Source organism: Hydra viridissima, unplaced genomic scaffold (genome assembly GCF_058129835.1).
Source record: "Hydra viridissima isolate aposymbiotic clone 2 unplaced genomic scaffold, HvirCarnegie_v1 scaffold_7, whole genome shotgun sequence".
Lineage (NCBI taxonomy): Eukaryota > Metazoa > Cnidaria > Hydrozoa > Anthoathecata > Hydridae > Hydra > Hydra viridissima.
In genome coordinates this window covers 20,745-45,432 of record NW_028324306.1, presented here as the reverse complement: position 1 = coordinate 45,432, position 24,688 = coordinate 20,745, and the positions used below count along the sequence as shown (strand labels likewise).

At 36.2% G+C, this 24,688-nt stretch overlaps 2 protein-coding genes across 4 annotated transcripts in view; both read right to left on the bottom strand.

Annotated features, from left to right (window-relative positions):
• The window catches only part of LOC149885470 (uncharacterized), a 12,809-nt gene extending 6,598 nt beyond the window's left edge, over positions 1 to 6,211 (bottom strand). Inside the window, exon 1 of the mRNA XM_090093661.1 lies at positions 6,172 to 6,211. The gene's annotated coding sequence lies outside the window, so the exon portion shown is untranslated. The remainder of the gene's footprint in view (positions 1 to 6,171) is intronic.
• Positions 6,212 to 16,602: 10,391 nt separating this feature from the next.
• LOC149885469 (uncharacterized) lies at positions 16,603 to 23,768 on the bottom strand. Of its 3 annotated transcripts, XM_090093660.1 has the most exons (6): positions 22,656 to 23,190; positions 21,838 to 22,091; positions 17,630 to 21,504; positions 17,331 to 17,396; positions 17,015 to 17,071; positions 16,603 to 16,857 (listed from the first exon to the last, which is right to left on the bottom strand). In XM_090093660.1, exon 3 carries the CDS (start codon positions 20,418 to 20,420, stop codon positions 17,631 to 17,633), a length of 2,790 nt encoding a protein of 929 aa, XP_089949786.1. In that variant the 5' UTR covers positions 20,421 to 21,504; positions 21,838 to 22,091; positions 22,656 to 23,190; the 3' UTR covers positions 16,603 to 16,857; positions 17,015 to 17,071; positions 17,331 to 17,396; position 17,630. The 3 variants fall into 3 exon arrangements, with proteins under 3 accessions (XP_089949786.1, XP_089949784.1, XP_089949783.1); XM_090093658.1 differs by lacking the exons at positions 21,838 to 22,091; positions 22,656 to 23,190 and adding an exon at positions 23,708 to 23,768 and having other exon boundaries at positions 17,630 to 20,449; XM_090093657.1 differs by having other exon boundaries at positions 17,630 to 23,755.
• Between the last annotated feature and the right edge of the window lie 920 nt (positions 23,769 to 24,688).

Below are 24,688 nucleotides of genomic sequence, written 5' to 3'. Positions count from 1 at the left end.
AACAATAGGGCAAGGAGTTGATTTGGGCATTTTCATTTTTGAAAGCGTGTTGAGATTTGCATAAAAATCAAAATCAAAAATCAAAAAGAATTTACCTCAGGATGTAGAGGCAAGACTTTGGCTAAATAGGCTACCAACAGATTGAACAGCATAAGGTGAGAGCTGCTTTGCAAGAACAGTACCAGCCTGTTGGACAGGAACAGCTGAAACTGGATCAGATGAAAGAAACAAACTGGGTTTGGCCAATGTTTGCTGAAAAGCAACAAGGCTAGGAGTCAGAGGAACAGAAAAGACCTCTTTTGAAGGACAGAAAGCGACTTGCTGAGAAGGAGAAGCAGAAACAGGTTTGGCAACCACTTGCTCATTAAAGTAAACTGGAGAAAGTTTTGCATGGTGTTCAATAAAATCCGGTTCATCAGGAAATAATGTTAATGCAAGAGGAGAACAAGCTGTGCCAACAGGAACAGCTAGAGTCTGATCTACATCCATACAAACAGCTTGTTCGTTAGGAACTAGTTGTGCAAGAGCAGGGGATAGTTCAAGAACTGGACCAGCGATTGTTTGTTCAGATGGAACAGACGAAACAGGAGTTGAGGTAGGTTCACACAAGAAATCTACGGCATGGTCGTTGCTATCCTCTAAAGGAACATTGTTTTCTACAGCTGGAGAAAACGGAACCACTGTGGTACAGCTGAAAGTAGCAGCACATTCTTCAGAGTCAGAACCGGAGTCTAAATCTTCCTCAAAGATGTCCTCAACCTCATGAAAACCGTACTCCTCTGCATTAGTTTGGAGCCAGTCCATCACATCCTTCTCCTTCTTTGGTGGTCTCTCAGACTTTTCAACAGTCAAAGACTCTATGACTCCGAAGGACTGTCCGATGCCCAGGGCAAAGCGCAACTCCTCTGCAGCGTTCCACTGGGACACATAAAAGCTATCCATTGTGTTCCTGCTGTGCTTCATGTAGAGTGTAGCAAACCGCTCGCGATCTTCTTTGCTGTTGTTGGCAAAGTAAGTGGCTATCGAACCGCGAATGCAAGTGGGAGTAAGACGCTTCATGGGAATGTTTACTTGGCTTTTCTGAAGCAGGACGTCAGGCAAGAGGAGATAGCAGAGGAACCCATCTGGTAAACAGGCACTCTAGTTGCACCGAGTGTCACACATTCGTCTTTGTTGGGTCTCATCGATGGAAAAAGGGGCCTGTAGCAGTCGCTCAACTCCAAAACAGTCTTGGTGTCTGCAGCCATGTAGTGAGAGTCGTTGACAAGAAGGTCTCTGTATCTCAGCAAATAAATATCGATCAACACTTTCAAGTCGTTCGGCACTAGAATGTTTTTGGCTCCGTACTTGTATGCTGTTTTGTAGCGCTCTTGCACAATGCAATATCCACACTCACTCTTCTCAGCAGCCATGTAGTCTCTAATGTTTAAAAGAGCAATGTTAGATTTTCTTAAACTGTTAATTACAGTGACAGAGAGCAGAAGATGGTTTCGTAGAGACACAGCATTGTCTCTAGTCGGTGTAAGAGACGGCTTTCTAATCGATTCCACTAACTGTCTTACGTATGCAGACTTGCCATATTCGTTCAGCAAACTGACATTGATGATGTTGATGCATTTTTTGCTTTTCACAAGGCTCCTCCTCAAAGAACGAAAGGGCCTCAGCACTTTTTGTAACTCCTCCACCTTGCAGCGCAAACGTCGGATGGCCTCATGAGAAAGTCCGAAATAGACATTCCTGGCTTCACTGAAACGAAACAGGAGACAAAGGTAGACAAGGCGGTTGTACAACGTGTGACAAGACATGGCTTTTGTTTGGTCAAGTTCACTCAGCTTGGAATTGAGCTGAATGTTTTTAAAGTGCATGGAAAAGTATCTATCCTCCAAAACGTTGGAATTGGTGAGAGCGTTCGGGTGCAGCGTCAGCGTGCTGTCACAACATGTCAATATTTCAACAACTGCATTTTTTGTAGATCTTTGCTTGTGACAAAGTGTTGTTGTTGGCTACCACAAGCCACTTTTCAAAATCTCTGAAGAGCTCATCTGCTGACTGGTAATAAAAGTGAAAAGCATCTTTGTCCAGCTGAAACAAGAGTCTCTTATCTTCTGTCAAGACGGAGGAGTTGGAAACCAAGTGCTTTAAGGAATTAAAATCAGAGTCTAGGACGGATTCGGTGTTCAGCTCTTTGTTTTCTACAGAGGTGCATTGGTTTGCAGAAGGAGCCTCGGACGAACCAGCAACTGATGAGGGCAAGCTTAAAAGAGGATCAGAGGAAAGAACCGGAGAAGAAAAAGAGGAGGAAGGCCCAGGAGCAGAGGATGCAGAGCCTGATGCAGACGCTTGTTCAGCTACTGGCTTAATACCAAAGAAGGCAGGTCGAATAAATTGAGGGACATAGAGCTTGTCGTTGTCGTATCGCTTTGCCTCTGCAATCTTTTGTTTGATCGTCTTGGAATCGTAGAAATGAGTCTCTTTCAAGTGTATGTCCAGTCGGTCGTAATACTTCCAACATTGCAAACAGGGGTAAGGTTTTGGACAGCCGGACTTGCGTTCGAGACGAGCATGCTGAAACTTCCTGACCATTGCAGAGTAAAAGATGGAAGCTTCATCCAAAGTCCAAGAATGATCTTTTTTAGTCAAGTGTCTTTTAATGCTTGTGGAGGAATGTTTGCACAAAGGCATCGGACAGCTAACAGCGTACCTCTTCTTGGTACCATAGAAAGGTACAACCCTGTTTACGGAGCCACACGCTGCAACTAATGCGGCCCTGACTTTGTTTTTGAGCTTTAAGTCTCTCTGTTCTTGTGACTGCCTTCTTTTCTTTTTTTTCGCTTTAGAGTTCGGAGAAGGGGCAACAACAGTGTTGTTTTCTTGTGAAGAAGACATGTTCAGGTGTTTGTTTGCAACGGTTTATGCTAAAAAAAAGAAGACAGTTAGTGAGAGTGTTTTTCTTCTGCCTGCATCCTGGAATCCTGGAATGTTTACAACTGCAGGGAAGAGCTGTGTTTTTTCGAATCCTCTGCAAAAGAGAAAAAAGAAAGAAAAGAGAGCAACAAGAAGAAACAAAGTTTCCACTAGCAAATGAAAAAGAATGAGAGCAACTAGCATTACATGCATGGTGGCAGCAGTGATTGCTATTATGAGAAGGAGAATGAGAAAAAAAAAAAAAAAAAAGAAACAAATAAATAAAGAGATGGAGTTTGAGAGGATCTCGCAACCATATGACTCAAAGAAAGAAACTGTGTTGAAAAAAGGCAAGAGAGGGCAAATAGAACTTGCTAACAAGGACAAATGACAGACATAACTACAACAGTAACAACTCTCATTGCAAGCATAATAACAACAGCATCAGCATCACTGACTCAGAGAGTGTTGACATAACAAAAAAGAAAACAAAAGTACAAGCCAAGTGGGGGAACATTAACAAACACTCATTGCAACTATAACAACAACAACAACAACAGCAACAGCATCACTGACTCAGAGGGTATTGATAAAAAAAAACAAGCAAAACAAAAACAAACAAAAAAACAAATAAAAAAACAAAACAAGCAAATTGGGTGAACAGTAACAACTCTCATTGCAAGCATAATAACAACAACAGCATCAGCATCAGCATCACTGACTCAGAGAGTGTTGACAAAATAAAATAGACAATAAGCAAGCAAAGTGGGTGAACAGTAACAACTCTCACTGCAAGCATAATAACAACAACAGCATCAGCATCAGCATCACTGACTCAGAGAGTGTTGATAAAATAAAACAGATTATAAACAAACAAAGTGGGTGAACAGTAACAGCTCTCATTGAAAGCATAATAACAACAACAGCATCACTAACTCAGAGGATATATAAAAAAACAAACAAACAAACAAACAAAACAAAAACAAAAAAAAACAAGCAAAGTGGCTGAACAGTAACAGCTATCATTGCAAGTAAAATAACAACAACAGCATCAGCAACATCATCACTGACTCAGAGAGTGGTGATAAAATAAAACAGATTAAAAAACAAGCAAAGTGGCTAAACAGTAACAACTATAAATACAAGTAAAATGACAAAAGCAGCAACAGCATCACTAACTCGCAGGGTGTTGATAAAAAAAAAAGCAACAAACAAATAAAGCAAGCAAAGTGGGTGAACATTAACACTCATTGCAACTATAATAACACCAACAGCAACAGCATCAGTGACTCAAAGGGTGTTGATAAACAAAAACAAAGGCACAAACAAAACAAGCAGAGTGGGTGAACATTAACAACACTTATTGCAAGCATAATAACAACAACAGCATCAGCATCACTGACTCAGAGAGTGTTGATAAAATAAAATAGATTATAAACATGCCAAGTTTGTGAACATTAACAAACACTCATTGCAACTATAACAACGACTACAGCAACAGCATCACTTACTCAGAGAGTGTTGAGAAAAAAAACAACAAAAAAACAAAAACAAAACAAAACAGAAAACAGAAGTACAAGCCAAGGGGGGGGGGGGGGGAACATTAACAAACACTCATTGCAACTATAACAACAACAACAGCAACAGCATCACTTACTCAGAGGATATTGATAAAAAAAAACAAACAAACAAACAAACAAAACAAGCAAAGTGGCTGAACAGTAACAGCTATCATTGCAAGTAAAATAACAACAACAGCATCAGCAACATCATCACTGACTCAGAGAGTGGTGATAAAATAAAACAGATTAAAAAACAAGCAAAGTGGCTGAACAGTAACAACTATAAATACAAGTAAAATGACAAAAGCAGCAACAGCATCACTAACTCGCAGGGTGTTGATAAAAAAAAAAGCAACAAACAAATAAAGCAAGCAAAGTGGGTGAACATTAACACTCATTGCAACTATAATAACACCAACAGCAACAGCATCAGTGACTCAAAGGGTGTTGATAAACAAAAACAAAAGCACAAACAAAACAAGCAAAGTGGGTGAACATTAACAACACTTATTGCAAGCACAATAACAACAACAGCATCAGCATCACTGACTCAGAGAGTGTTGATAAAACAAAATAGATTATAAACAAGCCAAGTTGGTGAACATTAACAAACACTCATTGCAACTGTAATAAGAACAACAGCAACAGCATCACTGACACAAAGGGTGTTGATAAACAAAAACAAAAACACAAGCAAAGTGGGTGAACATTAACAACACTCATTGCAACTATAACAACAACAACAGCAACAGCATCACTGGCTCAAAGGGTGTTGATAAAATAAAGAAATAAAAACAAAACAAGCAAAGTGGGTGAACAGTAACAACTCCCATTGCAAGCATAATAACGACAACAGCAACAGCAACACCATCACTGACTCAGAGAGTGTTGATAAAATAAAATAGATTATAAACAAGCCAAGTTGGTGAACATTAACAAACACTCATTGCAACTATAACAACGACTACAGCAACAGCATCACTTACTCAGAGAGTGTTGAGAAAAAAAAAACAAAAACAAAAAAAAAACAAAACAAAACAGAAAACAAAAGTACAAGCCAAGTGGGGGAACATTAACAAACACTCATTGCAACTGTAACAACAACAACAGCAACAGCATCACTTACTCAGAGAGTGTTTATAAATAAAACAAAAAACAAAAACAAGAAACAAAAATACAAGCCAAGTGGGTGATTACTAACAGCGCTAACAGCAGCAACAACAGTGTCTTTAGAAACAACAAACAAGTACAACAGCAACAACTGCTTTTACAGAGTATAACAATAACAACAACATGGCACTAACAACAACAAAAGGGTTGGAATAAAAACCTGTAGGCAAAAGGAGAGCTGCATTCAGACAAGATCGATTACAAAGAGGCTCTTCTTTAGGACAGAGGAGAAACTGCTTTTGAGGGACAGAGGGACTTTTGTTGTTGTTGTTGTTGTTGTTGTTGTGCAGAAACCAACAAACTTTTATTGAACCGAATATAACCGAATATAACCGAAAGTCTTGTTTGCTTCTGTTTTGTGCCATCAAGAAGGGAAAACAAAACATCACAAAACAAACGAAGCAAACGAAACAAACAAACAAACAAACGAACGAAACAAACAAAAAAAAAAAAAAAATTAAAAAATTAACAAACAAACAAACAAACAAACAAGCAAACAAACAAAAACAAATAAGAATAACAGAAAACGCAGTACCGAAACCTCGCCATTTTTTATCCTTCCTCAAGCTTTCTCTGGGCGCCAAAGACCGAGAAAGTTGAGCAAACGTGACGTTGAGGGGGGGGGGGGGGAGGGGGGTACTTAAGGACAGCAGACCGACCAATGGCACGCTTAGGAGAGACCCACGTGAATGCTACATTTTCTTTCTATGTACGCTGAATCCGCTCAAAGTCTGGAATTTCCAGCATTCACGTGTCATCACTCCAGCCACCAGATTGGCCCACACTTTGCACACTTTCAAGACTAGAAACTCACTTGTGCTCAATTTGAGCAAAAAAAAAAAAAAACTAAGTCTCGCATGGCGACAACTTTTCCAAAAGCAAACAAAGGCAAACGAAGGCAAACGAAGAAAAAACAAAAACAAATAAACAAAAACAAAACCGAATAGGGAGAGAGAGAGTGAGTCGACTCATTTCTTTCGACTGCCTTAAACGAGAAGTCTAAAACGTTTAAAAGTTGAAAACTAAGTTTTTTAAATGAACTGCACCGAAAAAACTTTACGACAGTTTAGCTGGTTAAAAACGCAGAGGAAAATATTTTATAAAATTTAAGCGTTCTAAAGATGTCCATTTTTGTTTTTGTTTTTTTTATTTTGGTTTGTTCCTGGCTTGTTTCTTTCTTTAAATTCTAGCGATCGAGCATATTTGAACGGTTTCATCAACCTGTCGGCGCACGTGCTCGAGAGCTAGAACTTTGATTGCTTCTGTTGTTGAGAATTGAGAATGTCCGAGCAGGTTTTTTTATCGATTTCATCGCTTGTGGCGAGGCAAAAATCAAAACGCTTTTTGGACGAAAGAAAAGAGATTAAAAGGAAAAAAGAGAAGAAATAAAAAAACAAAAAAATAGATTATGTGTTATGAACATTTATTTTCTCACGCGATGACGTCTAGTTTTGTTAGAGTAATTAAAATATGGTATCAAGTTTGTAATTTCTATCTTATTTTTAGTTACGGATAATTGCCAATTATGTCACGTTTAGTATACACAACGCTGTTTTCTTAATAGCAATATGATACAAACAAGTTATAAAAAAAAAAGCGTTCGCTCGATCTTCCTTAGTCAGTTGAACAAAAAGAAATTTTCACAACATATGATTGATTTGGTTGTCCTAGCAAGCTGTTTTAGCAAACGGCTAGAGGTTGCAACTGTTGTTCATTGAAAACGAAAAATCTAGCGTCAGCAACAAATTTTTGAATACATAATGTACGCAAAAGTGGCACTAACAAATGAAAATGTAAAAAAACTGTTTACCTTGATGCCAGACTCGCAGAGATGTTGTCGCTCGTTGCTATCGACTGCGAACAGCTTTGTTGTTTTTCGAAGTGCCTCTTCATTCTACTTATAGCCGAAGTTTTGGCTTCGAAAAAAAATACGAACGTCGTTAAGCTCAACGAGCTGCTTTAATTGTTGTTCGTGCGAAAACGAAATGCTTAAAACGGATAAAAGTGTTGGCGTAATTACACTTTTTGACCGCGATGCAGTTTGTCAACTCTAGCGTACTTTTTTGGCTCGTGGAGCAAAAGCCTCATGATAATAGCAAAGGCTTAAAATGTCTTAACATGTCAGCAAAGGCTTAATATGCTTAATAAACTGTGTTAAGCTTTTGCGGTGCAGTTCATTTACAACTTAATTTGCAACTTGCTGGCACAAGCAAACGTTTATGACTTCTCGTTTAAGACAGTTGAGCGAAATCAGTCGACTCACTCATTCTCCCTTTTCTGTTTTGTTTTTGTTTTGTTTTTTTGTTTTTGTTTTTGTTTTTGTTTGTTTTTTTTTTTTCTTTGTTTGTCTTTTGTTTAAAATGTAAAAAACTCGAAAGGAAAGTTGTTGCTTTGTTTGCTTATTGAAAGTTTTCGCCAGTTGCAAGACTTAGTTTTGTTTTTGTTTACTTATTAAAATATCGAGGAAAATATTTGAGGACATCGCATTCTAATGGTGCCTTTATAACAACATCTAACGATTTAACGTTTAATGTTGTGCTCAAAAAAAAAAATTCCTTTTATATCTCTCAATGGTCTCCAACGATAAAACTGCCGACCAATCGCAACGATTAAACAGCCAACCAATGGCAGCTCAATGGTCTCCAAACAAGAGACTGCCGACCAATGGCAGCTCAGTGGTCTGAGAAGTGAGATCATTCGATTTCCTTTTATTATCTCCAGTTTGAACTAGTGCTTGGCTTGTGGTGCAGAAACTAAAACTTCCCGTTTTTGTATTTTGTTTTGAATTTCTTTGCTTTGAGCTTTTTAATCGATCGATAGCTTTAGGAGAAAAGAAGAAACCCCTCTGACGAAGTCTTGGCTTTTTTAAAAACGCTCAAATTTTGGCAAACAAATCTCATACAAAACGCTACTTTGATGTCAAGCTTTCGTTACTCCCTACTCCCTTCTAGCGGAGGGCGGCAAAAAGGTGTTGCATCCTAGAGCTAAAAGTGAGGAGGGAAGCAAGTTTTTTTTTCGTTTTGTTTGCTTTTTTATGTTTTTTGTTTTTTTGAGGGGGGAGAGTTAGAGGGTAAGGGGGTTAGGATTAGAGGGGGTTGGGGTTACGGTTTGGAAACCTGGGGACGAGGATATCAAGCAGGAGTTTAGTGTTAAGGTTAAAGGGCCCACGAGGGGCGTCCTTCAATTGTAAAATGCCTTTAGACGCACGTGTCTAGTCGTCTCGTTGCATCGACCTAGAGGAGTTTTCTGATAGATCTTGCGCTTTGGGCTCAGTTAATCGGTCTGTATCCATTGTAAACACGGTGTCTGCCGTTAGAAAATCGTTAACCAGGCGTTTGTGAGCTTTAACAACCATCCCTTTGAGTTTAAAACGAACGTTTCTTCAAAAGCCACTCGAGATGGAGGTACTCACGGAGGTTTGTTACGGTAACAACCCTGTGGTTTGCCATCTTCTTTCTTTCCGCAGCGTCGCAAACGCATCGGCCGGTCTCTTAGGTGACGAAAAAACGTCTGATCTCTCGACTGGAATGCTTAACGTACTAAGATTAGTAGAGTTAGTACTAAGAGTTGCATCTGGCCGCCGTAATTTTCTTCGATGATGTCTTGAAAATTTCGTGACGTCGTTTTCAAACCTCTAGGGTCGATTTTAACCTTCGACCTTAAAGTCGATTTTAGCCTTCGGTGTGGCTCTGTACAACTTTTGCGGTGAAAAAGCTTGCGCGGAGTCTACAGTTGTATTTAGCCGACAGACGCTGGCAACGCAGAAACAGAATGACTCTTGGGCGGCGCAAACCGAGCGTTCAGCAAATTTCTAGCATTTTACGTCCAAGCGGACAATCTGCACGACAAATAAAGCTAACTTTCTCGTTGCAACAGTTAGTCACTGGATCGTTGGACGAGTGTGTACAGCTGTTTTGCGTCGAAAGCCGACCGGTGGTCGGATGCGACTCTTCTTTTCATTCGAAAATCAGAACCTGGCCATCAGTCGTGTATCACCATCGAATGCTTAATGTAGTGATTTCTCGAAACGACAAAAGCTTGTAAAACAAACAGCTTCGCTGTACTGTTGCCTAATATGTTAACGGATGGCCAGGAACAACCTTGGTCTGTAAAGAATGAGTTCGTTTCTCCATTCGAGGCACTAATTACTGCAGTTTTAAAAGTCACCTAAAGTATAAGCTCATCTCTCCATTCAAGAAAAACAAGCATCAGAGTTTCGGAAAGTTTGCATGCACGACACCACCATCGATGATACTTAAACAAACAGAAAATGAATTGCAAAACAGAACCACTGAATTGCAAAACATAACAACGGACAGCTTGTAAAATGCATGGTGATGAGCTTCTTCAATCCAATCAAGGAACCAAGCATCACAGTTTCGGCAATGGTGCATGTGCAAATCAGCAAACTGTGATACTTAATCAAACAACTTCACTGTTTTGCTTAGTTTAAGAACGGATGGCTAAGAACAACCTCGTTAGTGAGTATGAAGTCATCTCTTCATTCAAGGAATTGATAATCAGAGTTTTAGAAGTCTCTTACGTGCGATACTACTATCAACGGTACTTAATCAAACAGCCTCTCAGAATGGCCTAGTTTGAGAACGGAAGGCTAGGAACAACCTTAGTAGTGGGTCATCAGTTCAACTTTTCATTCAAGGAATTAAGCATCTAAAATCTGAAAAATAAAAAGAACAGCTCTTTGTTAGAAGTTCTTATTTTTATTTTTCCTCAACTTCTATTTCTTTTCTTTTTTTACTTTTTTTTTTTTAATGATAGTTTTTCTTTTTTTTTATCTATTTTGTTCGTTTAAATTAATACAACAGGCGTTTTAGGTCGTTTCTGTAACATTATTTAACACTTTAAATTGTAATAAATATTTGAACAGAAGAAAATCCCTTTCGTAACGTTAAAATGTCATAAGAACATTTCATCTTTACCAAATACGCTTGTAAAAATAGTTTCACTTTTAAAGTTTGTTGTATATGTCTTTTAATTTAGTGAATCGCAATTTGGATTTTCTTAGGCGCACATCTACTTTAGTTGCTTTTTCTTAAAGAAAGGTCACCAGAGTTTTCTTACACAGCCCCTGCAGCATAATCTTTAACAAAATACTCTTTTGAAAAGTTTTACATTGAAATAAACAAAAGCCATTTGCGTAAGTAGAGATAACTTAGAGAATAAAAAGTGCATAAACGCCTCGCTACTTTGATGAAGAAGAAACGGATGACTAAATGCAACTTTTTAATTTCGTGTGCTATCTCTTTCGATTAAGGTACTTTTTGAATATTTTTTCAAAGAAATGTTAGCGTAGTTTTCCTTTTTTAAATTTAAATCATGTTTAAAGGTAGTTTTTGAATGTTTTTTCAAAGAAATGTTAGCGTAGTTTTCATCTATTAAATCTAAATCATGTTTAAAGGTAGTTTTCGAATATTTTTTCAAAGAAATGTTAGCGTAGTTTTCCTCTTTTAGATCTAGCTTATGTTTAAGGTAGTTTTTGAGTATTTTTTCAAAGAAAAGTTAGCGTAGTTTTCCTCTTTTAGATCTAGCTTATGTTTAAGGTAGTTTTTAAATATTTTTTTAAAGAAAAGTTAGCATAGTTTTCCTCTTTTAGATCTAGCTTATGTTTAAGGTAGTTTTTGAGTATTTTTTCAAAGAAAAGTTAGCGTAGTTTTCCTCTTTTAGATCTAGCTTATGTTTAAGGTAGTTTTTAAATATTTTTTTAAAGAAAAGTTAGCATAGTTTTCCTCTTTTGGATATAGCTTATGTTTAAGGTAGTTTTTAAATATTTTTTTTAAAGAAAAGTTAGCGTAGTTTTCCTCCTTTAGATCTAGCTTATAATTCAGGTAGTTTTTGAATATTTTTTCAAATAAAAATTAGCAAAGTATAGTTTATTTAGCATGACATCACAAAATACTAAACTCAAAAAGGCAAGATAAAGTATAAGATAAACGTAAAATAAGATATAGATGAAACAAATGTTAGGCTGCATAAAATCAAAAACTGCATTGCCTATCATAAACACAAATGTCTAGTGAGAGCTTTTAAAGTTCGTTCTTTTCGTCTTTTAATTTGGTGAATCGCGATTTGAATTTTCTAAGGCGCACATGTCTTTCAGTTGCTTTTTTCTTAAGGAAAGGTCGCCAGAGTTTTTTTACGCAGCTCCTGCAGCATAATCTTTAACAAAATACTCTTTTGTATATCATTACATAGAAATAAACAAAAACCATATGCGTAAACAGAGATAAATTAGAACGCAAAAGTGCATAAAAAGCCTCGCTACTTTGCTATAGAAGAAGTGGATGACTAGATACAACTTTGTAAATTCGTGCACTACCTCAATGGATTAAGGTATTTTTCGAAAGTTTTTTAAAAGCATAAATAGCGTAGTCTTCCTCTTTTAAATCTAGCTTATGTCTAAGGCAGTTTTTGAATAGATTTTCAAAGAAAGGTTAGCGTACTTTTCCACTTTTAAGTTTAGCTTATGTAGCTTGACAAAACAACACACAAAAAGACAAGATAAAGTATCAGATAAACGTAAAATAAAATATAAATGAAACTAAAGTTAGGCTGCATAAAAAACAAACAACTTAATAATCTACTAGACATGTTTAAGTTGAATTAAGTAAAGTCCTTTGCGCAAATTTGGGTAAATAAGAGAGTAAAAATCCATAAAAAGAAGAAGTGGATGAGTAGATACAATTTTTTAAATTTGTGTGCTATCTCTATTGAATAAGGTAGTTTTCGAGAGTTTTTTCAAAGCAAAATTAGCGTAGTGTTCCTCTTTTAAATCTAGATTATCTCAAAAATAGATTTCGAATAGTTTTTCAAAGAAAGGTTAGCGCAGCTTTCCTCTTTTAACATTAGCTTATGTAGCTTGACATCACAGAACACAAAAAGATAAAATAAAATATAAGACAAACGTAAAATGAAAAATAGATGTAGCTAAAGTTAGGCAGCATAAAAAACCAACAACATAATAATCTACTAGGCATGTTTAAATTGAATTAAATAAAATCCTTTGCGCAAAAATAGGTATGTTAGAGAGTAAAAGCGCATAGAAAGCCTCGCTACTTTGCTGTGAAAGAAGTGGATGACTAGATACAACTTTTTAAAATCCTGTGCTATCTCTATCGATTAAGGTAGTTTTCGAAAGATTTTTCAAAGCAAAAATAGCGTAGTCTTTCTCTTTTAAATCTAGATTATGTCTAAGGTATTTTTTGAACAGCTTTTCAAAGAAAGGTTAGCGTAGCTTTCCTCTTTTAAGTTTAGCTTATGTAGCTTGACATCACAAAACACAAAATTCAAAAAGACAAAATAAAATATAAGATAAACGTAAAATAAAATATAGATGAAGCTAAAGTTAGACTGCATAAAAAAACAACAACGTAATAACCTACTAGAATCTAATAAAACCCTATGCACAAATGTAGGTATGTTAGAGAGTAAAAGTGCATAAAAAGCCTCGCTACTTTGTTTAAGGTAGTTTTTGAATAGTTTTTCAAAGAAAGCTTAGCGTAGTTTTCCTCTTTAAAGTTTGGCTTATGTAGCTTGACATCACAAAACACAAAACACTAAAAGGAAAGGTAATATAAAAGTTAATCGTAAAATAAAATGTAGGTGAAATAAATGTTAGGCTGCATAAAAGAAAAAAAAAATCGTAACATAATAATCTTCTATATATGTTTGGATTGAATTAAATGAATTCCTTTGCGTAAATATAAGCAAACTAGTGAGAAAAAGTGCATAAAGAGCCTCGCTACTTTGCTGCAGAAGTAGTGGATGACTATATGCAATTTTTTAAAATCGTGTGCTATCTCTATCGATTAAGGTAGTTTTCGAAAGTTTTTTCAAAGTAAAAATAGTGTAGTTTTCCTCTTTTAAATCTAGCTTTTGTCTAGGGTAGTTTATGAATAGATTTTCAAAGAAAGGTTAGCGTAGCATTCCACTTTTAAGTTTAGCTTAAGTTGCTTGGCATCACAAAACTCAAAACTCAAAAAGAAAAGATAAAATATATGATAAACCTAAAACATAATATAGATGAAACTAAAGTTAGGCTGCATAAAAAACCAACAACATAATAATCTACTAGGCATGTTTAAATTGAATTAAATAAAATCCTTTGCGCAAATGTAGGTATGTTAGAGAGTAAAAGTGCATGAAAAGCCTCGCTACTTTGTTAAAGGTAGTTTTTGAATAGTTTTTCAAAGCAAGTTTAGCGTAGTTTTCCTCTTTTATGTTTAGACTATGTAGCTTGACATCACAGAACACAAAGCTCAAAAAGGCAAGATAAAATATAAGTTAATCGTAAAATATAGATGTAACAAAGTTTAGACTGCATAAAAAACCAACAACATAATAATCTACTAGGCATGTTTAAGTTGAATTAAATAATGTCCTTTGCGCAAATATAGGAAAGTTAGAGTAAAAATCCATAAAAAGCCTCGATACTTTGCTGAAGAAGAAGATGACTATATGCAACTTTTTAAAATTGTGAGCTATCTATATCGATTTAGGTCCTTTTTGAGTACTTTTTCAAAGAAAAGTTAGCGCAGTTTTCCCCTTTTAAGATTAGATTATGAAGCTTGACATAACAAAACACAAAACTAACAAAGGCAAGATAAAATATAAGGTAAACGCAATATAATGTATAGATGAAACTAAAGTTAGGCTGCATAAAACAAACGGGTAACAATACTCTTCTATGTATGTTTACATTGAGTTAAATAAAATCCTTTGCGCAAATATAGGTATGTTAGAGAATAAAAGTGCATAAAAAGCCTCAGTACTTTGCTGTAGAAGAAGTGGATGAGTAGATACAATTTTTTAAATTTGTGTGCTGTCTCTATCGAATAAGTTAGTTTTCGAGAGTTTTTTCAAAGCAAAATTAGCGTAGTGTTCCTCTTTTAAATCTAGATTATCTCAAAAATAGATTTCGAATAGTTTTTCAAAGAAAGGTTAGCGCAGCTTTCCTCTTTTAACATTAGCTTATGTAGCTTGACATCACAGAACACAAAAAGATAAAATAAAATATAAGACAAACGTAAAATGAAAAATAGATGTAGCTAAAGTTAGGCTGCATAAAAAACCAACAACATAATAATCTACTAGGCATGTTTAAATTGAATTAAATAAAATCCTTTGCGCAAAAATAGGTATGTTAGAGAGTAAAAGCGCATAAAAAGCCTCGCTACTTTGTTAAAGGTAGTTTTTGAATAGTTTTTCAAAGACAGGTTAGCGTAAATTTCCTCTTTAAAGTTTAGCTTATGTAGCTTGACATCACAAAATATAAAACTCAAAAAGACAAGATAAAATATAAGATAAACGCAAAATAAAATATAGATGAAACTAAAGTTAGGCTGCATACAAAACCAACAACATAATATTCTACTAGTTATGTTTAAATTGAATTAAATAAAATCCTTTACGCAAATATAGGTAAGTTAGAGAGTAAAAGTGCATAAAAAGCTTTACTTTGCTGAAGAAGAAGATGAATAGATGCAACTTTTTAAATTCGTGAGCTATCTCTATCGGTGTAAGGTAGTTTTTGAACAATTTTTCAAAGAAAAGTTAGCCTAGTTTTCTTCTTTTAAGTTTAAATTATGTAGCTTGACATCACAAAATACAAAACTCAAAAAGACAAGATAAAATATAAGATAAACGCAAAATAAAATATAGATGAAACTAAAGTTAGGCTGCATACAAAACCAACAACATAATATTCTACTAGAAAAGTTAGCCTAGTTTCATTCTTTTAAGTTTAGATTATGTAGCTTGACATCACAAAACACAAAAAGGCAAGATAAAATACAAGGTAAACGTAAAATAAAATAGAAGTCAAACAAAAGTTAGGTTGCATAAATACAAAAACTGCATTGCCAAAAATAGAATTTGTTGTCTAGAAAGACCTTTTAAACTTTGTTTCTTTCGTTTTTTGACTTAGTGAATCGCGATCTGGTTTTTCTTAGGCGCGCTTGTTTCTTAGTTGTTTTTTTTGTAAAGAAACTTTATTCAGACGTTTTTTTTTACGCAACTCCTTTAACATTATTTTTAACAAAGTATTCTTTTATACGTGTTTACATTGAAATAAAACCCTTTGCGTAAATAGAGATAAATTAGAGAGCAAAAGTACATAAAAAGCCTCGCTACTTTGCAGAAGAAGAATTGGATGGCAAGATTCGTGTGCTTTCTCTTTCGTTTAAGGTACTTCTTGAATATTTTTTCAAAGAAAAGTTAGCGTAGTTTTCCCCTTTTAAGTTTAGCTTACGCAGCTTGACATCACAAAACGCAAAAACCAATAAGGCATGATAAAATACAAGATAAACGTAAAATAAAATAGAAGTGAAACAAAAGTTAGACTGCATAAAAACAAAAAAAAAAAAAAAAAAAACATAATATACTTCTATGTATGTTTACATTGAACTAAATAAAATCCTTTGTGTAAATATATGAAAAAATAGAGAGTAAGAGTTCATAAAAAAGCCTCGCTATTTTGCTGAAGAAGAAATGGATGTCTAGATCTTTTAAAATAAGGAACTTTTTGATTTCTTTTTCCGAAAAATGGTTGGAGCAGTTTTCCTTTTTTAAATTTCACTTATGCAGTTTAACATCACAGGAAATATTATTTTGCTTTTTAACAAACTCTTAAAAACATCAGAAGTAATTCTAAATGCAACTCTATTAAAAGTTTTCACAGAATAACAAAACGACTTCTTTTTTTTTTTTTTAAAGATAAAAAAAAGTTTGAACTATCTTTAAATAAGAAATGTGAGAACAGTTTAACAGAACTTCTTGTTTATTATGTCTTTAGCGAAACAGATAAAAATATTTGCAAAAGCATAGATAAAACAAACTACACAAAAGGCCCATCTTTATTGCCAAACTGAACAAACTTATCTAAACTACATAAATGGTTTCACGATATTGCCATATTGAACAAACTTTTCTAAACTACCCTCTTTTTGAATTTTTAGCTTCATGTTTTTAATTTTGTCTTTAATATGGCTTTGGTAGGAGTACTTTTGCAAGACATGAATGAGCTTGTCACTGCTATGATTTGCCAAGATGCCAAGGTAATCTTTGTACGAGCAACTTGAGCTTACATCTGTAAACACGTCTTGCAAGATGTATGCCAACACCAAAGCTGCACATCGTGGAAAACTTCTGGTGTTGAACCATTCGTTGTGGCCAGGGCAAGCATTCAGCTCTTCAACTATTTCATCTAAAATTTTACAAACTCAAGTCATAACACAAAGTGATTAAATCAAATATTCATTTGGTTCTGAAGTAAGACAAGATTTATTCTGTTTTTTTATTTATTTTTTTTTGTTGACCTTATTGTTTGCACTGATAGCAATAACTGGTTTTTGAAAGATTACCTAAATGGCATTGGCTAACTTCTGCTTTGTTTTCCTTTGTTCTTGGCTGAGTTGATCCTGAAATAAAATAAAACCATGTTCATTTTTCTAATTCATAAAAACCATCAACAGTTTCTAAGTGTTAGAGATGATAACAAGCTGTGCATGATTTCTAACGGTGATGTTTCTAACTTCATCATTAGAAATCGGGTAGACACAACTTTCTAAAAGTGCACTTAGCAATGATGGCTAGTTTTTGTTAACAGTTAACCATCTGAAATTGTGCAAGAAGAGGTTTGTGTTTATATATCTTTGTATAAATTAGGTTTTACATTACCGATGAGTTCTTGAGTGAAAGATGGCATTTCCAACTTGATTTTTTTTCTTCTTGGATCTTTTACTTCTAAAACATAATCAGTTTTAGTATCATTCACTTGTATAAACATTTAAGCAATCACAGAATTAGTCCTGCAACAAATACATACACACTTCTGTGTTGTTTTTTTGTTTTGTTTTGTTTTTTTTACAGCTCTAACAATAACAATAGGGCAAGGAGTTGATTTGGGCATTTTCATTTTTTGAAAGCGTGTTGAGATTTGCATAAAAATCAAAAATCAAAAATCAAAAAGAATTTACCTCAGGATGTAGAGGCAAGACTTTGGCTAAATAGGCTACCAACAGATTGAACAGCATAAGGTGAGAGCTGCTTTGCAAGAACAGTACCAGCCTGTTGGACAGGAACAGCTGAAACTGGATCAGATGAAAGAAACAAACTGGGTTTGGCCAATGTTTGCTGAAAAGCAACAAGGCTAGGAGTCAGAGGAACAGAAAAGACCTCTTTTGAAGGACAGAAAGCGACTTGCTGAGAAGGAGAAGCAGAAACAGGTTTGGCAACCACTTGCTCATTAAAGTAAACTGGAGAAAGTTTTGCATGGTGTTCAATAAAATCCGGTTCATCAGGAAATAATGTTAATGCAAGAGGAGAACAAGCTGTGCCAACAGGAACAGCTAGAGTCTGATCTACATCCATACAAACAGCTTGTTCGTTAGGAACTAGTTGTGCAAGAGCAGGGGATAGTTCAAGAACTGGACCAGCGATTGTTTGTTCAGATGGAACAGACGAAACAGGAGTTGAGGTAGGTTCACACAAGAAATCTACGGCATGGTCGTTGCTATCCTCTAAAGGAACATTGTTTTCTACAGCTGGAGAAAACGGAACCACTGTGGTACAGCTGAAAGTAGCAGCACATTCTTCAGAGTCAGAACCGGAGTCTAAATCTTCCTCAAAGATGTCCTCAACCTCATGAAAACCGTACTCCTCTGCATTAGTTTGGAGCCAGTCCATCACATCCTTCTCCTTCTTTGGTGGTCTCTCAGACTTTTCAACAGTCAAAGACTCTATGACTCCGAAGGACTGTCCGATGCCCAGGGCAAAGCGCAACTCCTCTGCAGCGTTCCACTGGGACACATAAAAGCTATCCATTGTGTTCCTGCTGTGCTTCATGTAGAGTGTAGCAAACCGCTCGCGATCTTCTTTGCTGTTGTTGGCAAAGTAAGTGGCTATCGAACCGCGAATGCAAGTGGGAGTAAGACGCTTCATGGGAATGTTTACTTGGCTTTTTCTGAAGCAGGACGTCAGGCAAGAGGAGATAGCAGAGGAACCCATCTGGTAAACAGGCACTCTAGTTGCACCGAGTGTCACACATTCGTCTTTGTTGGGTCTCATCGATGGAAAAAGGGGCCTGTAGCAGTCGCTCAACTCCAAAACAGTCTTGGTGTCTGCAGCCATGTAGTGAGAGTCGTTGACAAGAAGGTCTCTGTATCTCAGCAAATAAATATCGATCAACACTTTCAAGTCGTTCGGCACTAGAATGTTTTTGGCTCCGTACTTGTATGCTGTTTTGTAGCGCTCTTGCACAATGCAATATCCACACTCACTCTTCTCAGCAGCCATGTAGTCTCTAATGTTTAAAAGAGCAATGTTAGATTTTCTTAAACTGTTAATTACAGTGACAGAGAGCAGAAGATGGTTTCGTAGAGACACAGCATTGTCTCTAGTCGGTGTAAGAGACGGCTTTCTAATCGATTCCACTAACTGTCTTACGTATGCAGACTTGCCATATTCGTTCAGCAAACTGACATTGATGATGTTGATGCATTTTTTGCTTTTCACAAGGCTCCTCCTCAAAGAACGAAAGGGCCTCAGCACTTTTTGTAACTCCTCCACCTTGCAGCGCAAACGTCGGATGGCCTCATGAGAAAGTCCGAAATAGACATTCCTGGCTTCACTGAAACGAAACAGGAGACAAAGGTAGACAAGGCGGTTGTACAACGTGTGACAAGACATGGCTTTTGTTTGGTCAAGTTCACTCAGCTTGGAATTGAGCTGAATGTTTTTAAAGTGCATGGAAAAGTATCTATCCTCCAAAACGTTGGAATTGGTGAGAGCGTTCGGGTGCAGCGTCAGCGTGCTGTCACAACATGTCAATATTTCAACAACTGCATTTTTGTAGATCTTTGCTTGTGACAAAGTGTTGTTGTTGGCTACCACAAGCCACTTTTCAAAATCTCTGAAGAGCTCATCTGCTGACTGGTAATAAAAGTGAAAAGCATCTTTGTCCAGCTGAAACAAGAGTCTCTTATCTTCTGTCAAGACGGAGGAGTTGGAAACCAAGTGCTTTAAGGAATTAAAATCAGAGTCTAGGACGGATTCGGTGTTCAGCTCTTTGTTTTCTACAGAGGTGCATTGGTTTGCAGAAGGAGCCTCGGACGAACCAGCAACTGATGAGGGCAAGCTTAAAAGAGGATCAGAGGAAAGAACCGGAGAAGAAAAAGAGGAGGAAGGCCCAGGAGCAGAGGATGCAGAGCCTGATGCAGACGCTTGTTCAGCTACTGGCTTAATACCAAAGAAGGCAGGTCGAATAAATTGAGGGACATAGAGCTTGTCGTTGTCGTATCGCTTTGCCTCTGCAATCTTTTGTTTGATCGTCTTGGAATCGTAGAAATGAGTCTCTTTCAAGTGTATGTCCAGTCGGTCGTAATACTTCCAACATTGCAAACAGGGGTAAGGTTTTGGACAGCCGGACTTGCGTTCGAGACGAGCATGCTGAAACTTCCTGACCATTGCAGAGTAAAAGATGGAAGCTTCATCCAAAGTCCAAGAATGATCTTTTTTAGTCAAGTGTCTTTTAATGCTTGTGGAGGAATGTTTGCACAAAGGCATCGGACAGCTAACAGCGTACCTCTTCTTGGTACCATAGAAAGGTACAACCCTGTTTACGGAGCCACACGCTGCAACTAATGCGGCCCTGACTTTGTTTTTGAGCTTTAAGTCTCTCTGTTCTTGTGACTGCCTTCTTTTCTTTTTTTTCGCTTTAGAGTTCGGAGAAGGGGCAACAACAGTGTTGTTTTCTTGTGAAGAAGACATGTTCAGGTGTTTGTTTGCAACGGTTTATGCTAAAAAAAAGAAGACAGTTAGTGAGAGTGTTTTTCTTCTGCCTGCATCCTGGAATCCTGGAATGTTTACAACTGCAGGGAAGAGCTGTGTTTTTTCGAATCCTCTGCAAAAGAGAAAAAAGAAAGAAAAGAGAGCAACAAGAAGAAACAAAGTTTCCACTAGCAAATGAAAAAGAATGAGAGCAACTAGCATTACATGCATGGTGGCAGCAGTGATTGCTATTATGAGAAGGAGAATGAGAAAAAAAAAAAAAAAAAAGAAACAAATAAATAAAGAGATGGAGTTTGAGAGGATCTCGCAACCATATGACTCAAAGAAAGAAACTGTGTTGAAAAAAGGCAAGAGAGGGCAAATAGAACTTGCTAACAAGGACAAATGACAGACATAACTACAACAGTAACAACTCTCATTGCAAGCATAATAACAACAGCATCAGCATCACTGACTCAGAGAGTGTTGACATAACAAAAAAGAAAACAAAAGTACAAGCCAAGTGGGGGAACATTAACAAACACTCATTGCAACTATAACAACAACAACAACAACAGCAACAGCATCACTGACTCAGAGGGTATTGATAAAAAAAAACAAGCAAAACAAAAACAAACAAAAAAACAAATAAAAAAACAAAACAAGCAAATTGGGTGAACAGTAACAACTCTCATTGCAAGCATAATAACAACAACAGCATCAGCATCAGCATCACTGACTCAGAGAGTGTTGACAAAATAAAATAGACAATAAGCAAGCAAAGTGGGTGAACAGTAACAACTCTCACTGCAAGCATAATAACAACAACAGCATCAGCATCAGCATCACTGACTCAGAGAGTGTTGATAAAATAAAACAGATTATAAACAAACAAAGTGGGTGAACAGTAACAGCTCTCATTGAAAGCATAATAACAACAACAGCATCACTAACTCAGAGGATATATAAAAAAACAAACAAACAAACAAACAAAACAAAAACAAAAAAAAACAAGCAAAGTGGCTGAACAGTAACAGCTATCATTGCAAGTAAAATAACAACAACAGCATCAGCAACATCATCACTGACTCAGAGAGTGGTGATAAAATAAAACAGATTAAAAAACAAGCAAAGTGGCTAAACAGTAACAACTATAAATACAAGTAAAATGACAAAAGCAGCAACAGCATCACTAACTCGCAGGGTGTTGATAAAAAAAAAAGCAACAAACAAATAAAGCAAGCAAAGTGGGTGAACATTAACACTCATTGCAACTATAATAACACCAACAGCAACAGCATCAGTGACTCAAAGGGTGTTGATAAACAAAAACAAAGGCACAAACAAAACAAGCAGAGTGGGTGAACATTAACAACACTTATTGCAAGCATAATAACAACAACAGCATCAGCATCACTGACTCAGAGAGTGTTGATAAAATAAAATAGATTATAAACATGCCAAGTTTGTGAACATTAACAAACACTCATTGCAACTATAACAACGACTACAGCAACAGCATCACTTACTCAGAGAGTGTTGAGAAAAAAAACAACAAAAAAAACAAAAACAAAACAAAACAGAAAACAGAAGTACAAGCCAAGGGGGGGGGGGGGGGAACATTAACAAACACTCATTGCAACTATAACAACAACAACAGCAACAGCATCACTTACTCAGAGGATATTGATAAAAAAAAACAAACAAACAAACAAACAAAACAAGCAAAGTGGCTGAACAGTAACAGCTATCATTGCAAGTAAAATAACAACAACAGCATCAGCAACATCATCACTGACTCAGAGAGTGGTGATAAAATAAAACAGATTAAAAAACAAGCAAAGTGGCTGAACAGTAACAACTATAAATACAAGTAAAATGACAAAAGCAGCAACAGCATCACTAACTCGCAGGGTGTTGATAAAAAAAAAAGCAACAAACAAATAAAGCAAGCAAAGTGGGTGAACATTAACACTCATTGCAACTATAATAACACCAACAGCAACAGCATCAGTGACTCAAAGGGTGTTGATAAACAAAAACAAAAGCACAAACAAAACAAGCAAAGTGGGTGAACATTAACAACACTTATTGCAAGCACAATAACAACAACAGCATCAGCATCACTGACTCAGAGAGTGTTGATAAAACAAAATAGATTATAAACAAGCCAAGTTGGTGAACATTAACAAACACTCATTGCAACTGTAATAAGAACAACAGCAACAGCATCACTGACACAAAGGGTGTTGATAAACAAAAACAAAAACACAAGCAAAGTGGGTGAACATTAACAACACTCATTGCAACTATAACAACAACAACAGCAACAGCATCACTGGCTCAAAGGGTGTTGATAAAATAAAGAAATAAAAACAAAACAAGCAAAGTGGGTGAACAGTAACAACTCCCATTGCAAGCATAATAACGACAACAGCAACAGCAACACCATCACTGACTCAGAGAGTGTTGATAAAATAAAATAGATTATAAACAAGCCAAGTTGGTGAACATTAACAAACACTCATTGCAACTATAACAACGACTACAGCAACAGCATCACTTACTCAGAGAGTGTTGAGAAAAAAAAAACAAAAACAAAAAAAAAACAAAACAAAACAGAAAACAAAAGTACAAGCCAAGTGGGGGAACATTAACAAACACTCATTGCAACTGTAACAACAACAACAGCAACAGCATCACTTACTCAGAGAGTGTTTATAAATAAAACAAAAAACAAAAACAAGAAACAAAAATACAAGCCAAGTGGGTGATTACTAACAGCGCTAACAGCAGCAACAACAGTGTCTTTAGAAACAACAAACAAGTACAACAGCAACAACTGCTTTTACAGAGTATAACAATAACAACAACATGGCACTAACAACAACAAAAGGGTTGGAATAAAAACCTGTAGGCAAAAGGAGAGCTGCATTCAGACAAGATCGATTACAAAGAGGCTCTTCTTTAGGACAGAGGAGAAACTGCTTTTGAGGGACAGAGGGACTTTTGTTGTTGTTGTTGTTGTTGTTGTTGTGCAGAAACCAACAAACTTTTATTGAACCGAATATAACCGAATATAACCGAAAGTCTTGTTTGCTTCTGTTTTGTGCCATCAAGAAGGGAAAACAAAACATCACAAAACAAACGAAGCAAACGAAACAAACAAACAAACAAACGAACGAAACAAACAAAAAAAAAAAAAAAATTAAAAAAATTAACAAACAAACAAACAAACAAACAAGCAAACAAACAAAAACAAATAAGAATAACAGAAAACGCAGTACCGAAACCTCGCCATTTTTTATCCTTCCTCAAGCTTTCTCTGGGCGCCAAAGACCGAGAAAGTTGAGCAAACGTGACGTTGAGGGGGGGGGGGGGAGGGGGGTACTTAAGGACAGCAGACCGACCAATGGCACGCTTAGGAGAGACCCACGTGAATGCTACATTTTCTTTCTATGTACGCTGAATCCGCTCAAAGTCTGGAATTTCCAGCATTCACGTGTCATCACTCCAGCCACCAGATTGGCCCACACTTTGCACACTTTCAAGACTAGAAACTCACTTGTGCTCAATTTGAGCAAAAAAAAAAAAAAACTAAGTCTCGCATGGCGACAACTTTTCCAAAAGCAAACAAAGGCAAACGAAGGCAAACGAAGAAAAAACAAAAACAAATAAACAAAAACAAAACCGAATAGGGAGAGAGAGAGTGAGTCGACTCATTTCTTTCGACTGCCTTAAACGAGAAGTCTAAAACGTTTAAAAGTTGAAAACTAAGTTTTTTAAATGAACTGCACCGAAAAAACTTTACGACAGTTTAGCTGGTTAAAAACGCAGAGGAAAATATTTTATAAAATTTAAGCGTTCTAAAGATGTCCATTTTTGTTTTTGTTTTTTTTATTTTGGTTTGTTCCTGGCTTGTTTCTTTCTTTAAATTCTAGCGATCGAGCATATTTGAACGGTTTCATCAACCTGTCGGCGCACGTGCTCGAGAGCTAGAACTTTGATTGCTTCTGTTGTTGAGAATTGAGAATGTCCGAGCAGGTTTTTTTATCGATTTCATCGCTTGTGGCGAGGCAAAAATCAAAACGCTTTTTGGACGAAAGAAAAGAGATTAAAAGGAAAAAAGAGAAGAAATAAAAAAACAAAAAAATAGATTATGTGTTATGAACATTTATTTTCTCACGCGATGACGTCTAGTTTTGTTAGAGTAATTAAAATATGGTATCAAGTTTGTAATTTCTATCTTATTTTTAGTTACGGATAAT

Bases quoted from the DNA above. Each gene is read 5' to 3' on its own strand.
- LOC149885469 (XM_090093658.1), bottom strand. From the start codon at position 20,420: ATGTCTTCTTCACAAGAAAACAACACTGTTGTTGCCCCTTCTCCGAAC.